We start from the raw sequence: 7,835 nt of genomic DNA, 5'->3' as shown, positions 1-7,835 counted from the left end.
AGTTGGTAGCAGTCATGGCGCCCTGTAATCACGTGAGTGACCTTTGACAAATCATTAAGGAGATCGCCTAAAACTCTTTTAATAGGCATTAAAAGAGCACAGGGCTGATGCATCAAGCTGCCGATTCAGCGAAGCTATTCCTACATACAGCTACAAAAGTAAAACACAACAAAAAACCAAATGCAAAGAGCTGCCCCTTCACCGGCGTTATTCCTACATACACTTACAAAAGTAAAACACAACGAAAAACCAAACAATGAGCAAAAATGGTGCAGCGTTTCACGCTATTGTCTGCTGGCCGTTATTTGTACTTTAATTTTAGTGAAGGTTTATTCAGGACACATATATATTATAATTATTACACAAACTCTTTCATAAAAATATTTTTAATTTAGCAATGCGTAATCGTATATAAATGTATTTTTCATCACTATTTATGAGTGTCTTATTTTGTATTAATTTGACTAGTATTTATTTTTGTAATCAGCCTAACCTAAGCCTTTATAAAAGTTCTATGCAATTAACACAAGCTTTTATATCACTTGACAGTTTATCCTGTGAAACTGCAACTAGGTTTGATATAATTACTGAATATGATTATAATAAAGCGTAAGATTATTGATTTAGTGTTAATATTTGAGTGGGCCCTGGGCTCCTCTGTAGTGAAAAAAAACAGACCCTGGGGTCAAAAAGGGGAAAGGACGACTGTACTTTGGGGAATTTTGCATCACTTACAATCCTTATGAATGACAAGCACAAATATGTTTTTTTATGCACTCTAGTGAATAAATGCGGTCCAGACGCATTATTAAACATTACTTACTGTATAATGTCAGCTGTCACTAGGATGACGACTGATAGGATATTGGTATATTCCCATTTAGATGAAGAATGACTCAACCCTTGCGATGAAAAACGTGGGCTAGAACCAAACATCTTTTTGAGTCTCTCACCATTTCTGGGTCTAAATTGGCTGACTTGTTGGATTATGTCCTCATCCTTCTACTATCAAGGTAAAAGGCATTATTTATGAGCTAGAATAAACTTTCACGAGCTCAGAAGCTCATTATGTCAATATAGCAGCACAAGCTTGTCAGTTCTCTTGCGCCGCTAAAAATAGTTTGTCTGCGGTAGAGCTTGTAATAACAATATCACAAATACTTAGTTAACATTCAGGTCATGTAAATGGAATATTGTTGGCGGTAAATGTAGATCCCTTTTAAAAGATCTCACCTCTGGATGGTGCCAGGTCATCATCGTAGAAAAGGTCAGACAATGAAGTGCTTGTTTTGTGGGAGCTGCAACGCATGGATCCGCTCTCACAGGAGCTGCATGATAAATACAAACATGGAAAGGGCTTAACACTTTTTTTTATACAGTAGACAAGGACCCATAATTTGTAACATGAACATGAAAATACAGTCAGCACAAAATAGAAATGAAAATGCTGTGTATGTATACTGTAATGTACTACAGTCATTTGTGTAGGTTGCACTTCAATGTCCAAGTAGTGTACATGATCGAGGCTTATTCCTGAGAGGGGGTTTTAGAATGGGGGGACACACAACTGGCTTGCATTAAGGGGGCCTGGCTTGAAAGGGGTGTGGTTTGAAGGAATCATTTGTATACTCGAACATTTAAATAGACCCCTTTTTTAGACCAGTTGATCTGCCGTTTCTTTTCTTTTCACTGGGGCTGTCCATAGTCAGGACCCAGGGTGGACCGCTCGCCTGTGCATAGGTTGGGGAGATCTCTGTGCTGCTGACCCGTCTTCGCTTGGGATGGCCTCCTATTGGCTCCACTATGGACTGGACTCGCACTATTATGTTAGATCCACTATGGACTGGACTTTCACAATATTATGTTAGACCCACTCGATGTATATTGCTTTCGGTCTCCCTTAGAGGAGCCCACATATGCGGTCCTCTCCAAGGTTTCTCATTGTCATTCACATCGACGTCCCACTGGGGTGAGTTTTTCCTTGCCCTTATGTGGGCTCTGTACCGCGGATGTCGTTGTGGCTTGTGCAGCCATTTGAGTTACTTGTGATCTAGGGCTATACAAATAAAGATTTATTGATTGATTGATTGATAAATGGGAAACTGAAATAATTCAATAATGTATTTCTAGTACAAAACAATTAAATTAGCCAAATTAAATAAATAACGTTACTTAATGTAACGTAACGCACGGTGCCTCACAATACGAAGGTCCTGAGTAGTCCTGAGTTCAATACCGGGCTCGGGATCTTTCTGTGTGGAGTTTGCATGTTCTCCCCGTGACTGCGTGGGTTCCCTCCGGGTACTCCGGCTTCCTCCCACTTCCAAAGACATGCACCTGGGGACAGGTTGATTGGCAACACTAAATTGGCCCTAGTGGGTGAATGTGAGTGTGAATGTTGTCTGTCTATCTGTGTTGGCCGTGCGATGAGGTGGAGACTTGTCCAGGGTGTACACCGCCACCCGCCCGAATGCAGCTGAGATAGGCTCCAGCACCCTCCGCAACCCCAATAGGTACAAGCGGTAGAAAATGGATGGATGGATGGACATTACCTTGGTTTTTCAAGATTGCATTATGATTTTATAAACATTGTTTATGTTTATTTTTGTTTTCTGTTTCTGTTGCTCTATGCTTTTTTTTAACCTGTAAAGCATTTTGGTTCAATTTAAAAGTTGTTGTAAACGTACTATATAAATAAAATTTACTTGACTTGACTTTAGTTTAATGTTTACCTTGTATTCCCTGGGTGGGACTTGAAGCATGTCAACTGGGACAAAAGACCAATATTTAAGCCATTGCACCACCAGGAACACTTTTGCTGCAATTTGCATTCTTATTCCTGCCTAGTCTTAGTCGACAACATGACCACTTTTGAGTGGAGCATTGGACTCCTTTTGTTTGGATTTTTTAAGATTTATGTTGCCGCGTGCAGGATATCCCGGTCTTATCTGGCATCTGACTGCTGATTGGTCAGCTGCTGCATGCTGTCAATCATTGTCATGTTGGCAAGAATGCAGCCAATCAATTCCCTCTTTCCCTCTTGTTTTCATGTGGTTTTTGTTTTTTGCCTTTTGATTCGGGACCCTTTGGGACTGTGTGACAAGGGGTGGCACTTTTGAGATTTCTGTTGTGCTTTTTTGTGAACTTCTGGATCTGCCTCCTGGGAGCCGTTTGGCCATGGAGACCAGCTGCTGGGTCTCTGCCACACCACAGTCCATTCGGAGAGACTGGAGGGGATGCGGATGAAGAGACAGGGCTGCAGAGCTAGCGTTGAGCGCCAGCATGGACAAGCTTCAATGTCTTGGCTGAATGAGCATTATTCGGACACCTCGGTCTCCTTAGACGCATCGTCGCTCATCCATGCAGACTGTACACTGGCCGGGAGTTGGTGAGAGGCCTAGGTCGGAGTTGGCTCTACTGGTTGCTTTGTTGGGTCTGCTCCTGTCTCTGGGCATGCTACCTCCACCCCAGCAGACGATGGTGTGAAACACTGCAGAAGCCACTTCAGTGTATAAGTTTTTTTATTTATTTAACTTTTCTAGCTGTATGTAGAAATGGCTGGTTGCATCAACGCTGCTCTTTTAAGGTATTTAAAGGCCTACTGAAACCCACTACTACCCACCACGCAGTCTGATAGTTTATATATATTAATGATGAAATATTAACATTGCAACACATGCCAATATGGCCTTTTAGTTTACTAAATTGCAATTTTAAATTTCCCGGGACTTTTTTCTTGAAAACGTCGCGTAATGATGACGTATATGCGTGACGTCACGGGCTGTTATGAATATGAGCGCTGCACACACACACAGCTAAAAGTCGTCTGCTTTAACGGCATAATTACACAGTATTTTGGAGATCTGTATTGCTGAATCTTTTGCAATTTGTTCAATTAATATTGGAAAAGTCAAAGTAGAAAGATGGAGTTGGGAAGCTTTAGCCTTTAACCACACAAACACATGGTGATTCCTTGTTTAAAATTGACGGAGTTGAAACTTTACTATGGATCACAGCGGACATGGATCCCGACCACTTGTCAACCAGCAGGTTTCGGTGAGAAAATTGTGGTTAAAAATTCGCCACTAACCGGATATCAGCTGAGCTTGCGCCTCCCGTACAGCTGCCGTCGACTTCCCCGAGACACTGCGCGTCAACACCCGGCCGTGGACGTACACTTCCGACTATCAGGTACTGTTAAATTCACTAAAACACTACCAACACAATAGAAAGATAAGGGATTTCCCAGAATTATCCTAGTAAATGTCTCTAAAAACATTTGAATCTGTCTCAATGCAACGCGATTGCAATCGCGTTTTTTTTTTTTTTTTCTAGTCCGTCGCTACCAATATCCTCAAACACGAATCTTTCATCCTCGCTCAAATTAATGGGGAAATTGTCGTTTTCTCGGTCCGAATAGCTGTTTTGGTTGGAGGCTACCATTAAAATCAATGTGAATATGTGAGGAGCCATTAGCATGTGACGTCATCTTCTGCGACTTCCGGTAGAGGCAGGGCTTTTCTCCTGTTGCAAACTTTATCGTGGATGTTCTCTACTAAATCCTTTCAGCAAAAATATGGCAATATCGCGAAATGGTCAAGTATGACACATAGAATGGACCTGCTATCCCCGTTTAAATAAGAACATCTCATTTCAGTAGGCCTTTAATATCCTTTGTGTTTTTTGATGTTTCCCTCTTACACACATGCTTATGTGTGCTATGGCTATGCATTTTTTTCTTCCCTTGGCCTCAGTCCATACGCCCTCTCCTGGAGCCCAGGCTTAGACTGAATATTTATTTATTTATTTTATTTCATTTTCTACCCTGCACACTTACCCGTGTAAAAATTTACTCAAGGAGGGGGACCTTAAACGATGATTTAGTGTGGCCGAAACTGGGCTTATGCTAAATAAATATTTGTTTAAGGGATAATCCGGCTTAGTGTAGACATAGCCTAAGAAGTGGCTTCTGTCTGGCTGCTCTACCACAAAGGCCTGATTGGTGGATTGCTGCATGGATGGTTGTCCTTCTGGAAAGTTCTCCTCTCTCCACAGGGGAATGTTGTAGCTCTGACAGCGTGAACACTGGGTTCTTGGTCACCTCCCTGACTAGACTAAGATGAATGCAGAAATGTACAGAGACATCCTGGATGAAAAACATGATGGAGCTTGAGAGGTGCTGCAAAGACGAATGGGCGAAACTGCCCAAAGATAGGTATGCCAAGCTTGTGGCATCTTATTCAAAAAGACTTGATGCTGTAACTGCTGCCAAAGGTGCATTAACAAAGTATTGAATAAAGACTGTGAATACTTACGTACTAGGGAAAATTTTTGTTTGGTTATTTTTAATACATTTGCTAAATAAATAAAAAAAACAGTGTCATTATGGGGTATTGTTTGTAGATTTTTGAGGACAAAAATTTATGTATTCCATTCTAGAATAAGGCTGTAATATCACAAAATGTGGAAAAAGTGAATATTTTCCAGATGCACCGTATGATAGGAAGTAGATGTGTGTATACTGCATGTACCATAAACTCACCAGACACCACATTATAGGTACAATCTAAGTAGATCCAATACAAGAGCCGTACTGAAAAAAACCTCAATTGAATAATATCGTATATCCTTGAATAGCCACCGGGGGACTAATTAACTTAAAACCTCTTCTCACTCCTGCGCTTATTCAAGGCATGCGCTAAAAGTAAGCAGGCACTAATAGTATTAAAACCGCTTCTCACCCCTGCGCTTACCAATGGCATGCAGTAAAAAATTAGTGTGATAGTAAAAATTTAAATACAAAATAAATAATTCTTCTGCAGCTGCTGCCCGGTGGTTGGGGACCACTGTCCCACACCATGCTACCTGCGTGTCGGTCGGACGCATGCATATCGCTGATTCTCGTAAGAGATTGCAATGCAAACTTAGTCAACAGCCATACCTTTTACACTGATGGTTGTGATATAAACAACTTTAACACTCTTACTAATATGCACCACACTCTGTGAACCCACACATGTTCTGGAGAACATTGGCTTTTGTAACACATCTGGAGAACATTGGCTTTGTAACACATAATAAACGCAACATAAGAATTACCCAGAATTCCATTGCATCCATGACTCTTGGCTATATTATACACCCGCCCCCAACCCCGCCCACCTCAACCGACGCACGGAGAGGGTTTGGTGCTAGTGGGGTGTATAATATAGCCAAGAGTCATGGATGCGTTGCAATTCTGGGTAATTCTTATGTTGCGTTTATAATGTGTTACAGAGCCAATGTTCTCCAGAAATGTATTTGGTGTGGGTTCACAGAGTGTGGCACATATTAGTAAGAGTGTTAAAGACAAGTTGTTTTATATCACAACCATCAGTGTGATCTGTATGGCTGTGGAACAAGACCCCTGGTTTACTCCTCCGCCATTTTGGAAATGACGACAGGGGAAGCATCACTCGTGACGTCACGACTTTGACCTGGCGGTAAAAGTAAGCATGCGCTAATAAATTTGGGGGGCGAGTTTGAGCCGGCAGTAATTCAAGGCAGGCACATATTACATGCCCAGTGGCTATTAAAGGAAATACGTTATATGTCTGTTTTTGTGGTTGTAGTGATGCAGACCCACACTGCAAAACTCAGAGAGCTGCTTCTAATATGTTTGTCATCTGATTATGCTTCTATATGATTTCCTTCAATACATCTCTCACTATTGGATCTAATTAGATAACATTGTGGGCAGCGCGTTTGTTCGCAAGTATGACCACCAACCAGATGCTGCTTTGATCAGCGTAGACGTCATTGGGCTGGTACAGCTGTCCGTCATGCAAGCAGGTGCACTTATCCGCCGTCACACACTCTCCAGAGTCGCTGAGGTACTTCCCAGCGGGGCAGAAACAACCCTCCTCGCACACCCTCTCCCCTCCACAGCCGGCCTCAGTTCCAGACAGCGATCGGCATGTGCGGTCACACAGACTTCCACAGACCTCGTACACCTGGTCTCTGGTACACCGCATTTCTGAGGAATTGAAATCGGTGTGTAGTGTTTTTTTTCCAATTGAAGTTGCTCGATTAAATGGGAGGGTTACCACAGAGTGATGGAGAACGCCAGCGGAGCAGCACCCCTTTGGCGGCGCATGCGGCTGCATAGGAAGCCAGAGCGGAGCACAGACCCTCCTCACCGTCCACACATGAGCACACATCGTAACGACAGAACCGCTGGAATGAAGCCGGGTTGACCAGGAAGTGGCATGGGCTGAACACGTCTGACATTATCATTGAGCACCCTTCTTCTGCAAAACGCACTAAAAAAAGGTCAGAGCAGCACGGAGGTTAGTCATTTAGCAGGGATTTTTAACTACATAATGAAAAGGACCGATGTTTCAAGAGCCCAAGGGCACAGGGGCCATACATGGAAGTTTTAAAGGCCTACTGAAACCCACTACTACCCACCACGCAGTCTGATAGTTTATATATCCATCCATCCATCCATCCATCATCTTCCGCTTATCCGAGGTCGGGTCGCGGGGGCAGCAGCCTAAGCAGGGAAGCCCAGACTTCCCTATCTCCAGCCACTTCGTCTAGCTCTTCCCGGGGGATCCCGAGGCGTTCCCAGGCCAGCCGGGAGACATAGTCTTTCCAACGTGTCCTGGGTCTTCCCCGTGGCCTCCTACCAGCTGGACGTGCCCTAAACACATCCCTAGGGAGGCGTTCGGGTGGCATCCTGACCAGATGCCCGAACCACCTCATCTGGCTCCTCTCGATGTGGAGGAGCAGCGGCTTTACGTTGAGCTCCTCCCGGATGGCAGAGCTTCTCACCCTATCTCTAAGGGAGAGCC

At 43.4% G+C, this 7,835-nt stretch overlaps 1 protein-coding gene across 2 annotated transcripts in view; it reads right to left on the bottom strand.

The window, feature by feature from the left end:
• Positions 1-7,835, bottom strand: part of vwf (von Willebrand factor) — a 100,877-nt gene that overhangs the window by 62,415 nt on the left and 30,627 nt on the right. For both annotated transcript variants that reach the window (XM_061894755.1, XM_061894756.1), the window contains 3 exons: positions 7,086-7,301; positions 6,769-7,015; positions 1,234-1,328 (listed from right to left, as the gene is read on the bottom strand). In XM_061894755.1, the coding sequence (XP_061750739.1) occupies positions 1,234-1,328; positions 6,769-7,015; positions 7,086-7,301 (558 nt within the window). The remainder of the gene's footprint in view (positions 1-1,233; positions 1,329-6,768; positions 7,016-7,085; positions 7,302-7,835) is intronic.

Source organism: Nerophis ophidion, linkage group LG03, assembly GCF_033978795.1.
Source record: "Nerophis ophidion isolate RoL-2023_Sa linkage group LG03, RoL_Noph_v1.0, whole genome shotgun sequence".
Classification (NCBI taxonomy): Eukaryota; Metazoa; Chordata; class Actinopteri; order Syngnathiformes; family Syngnathidae; genus Nerophis; species Nerophis ophidion.
Note: the sequence above shows the minus strand (reverse complement) of the source record. Positions and strands in the feature narration are given on the sequence as shown.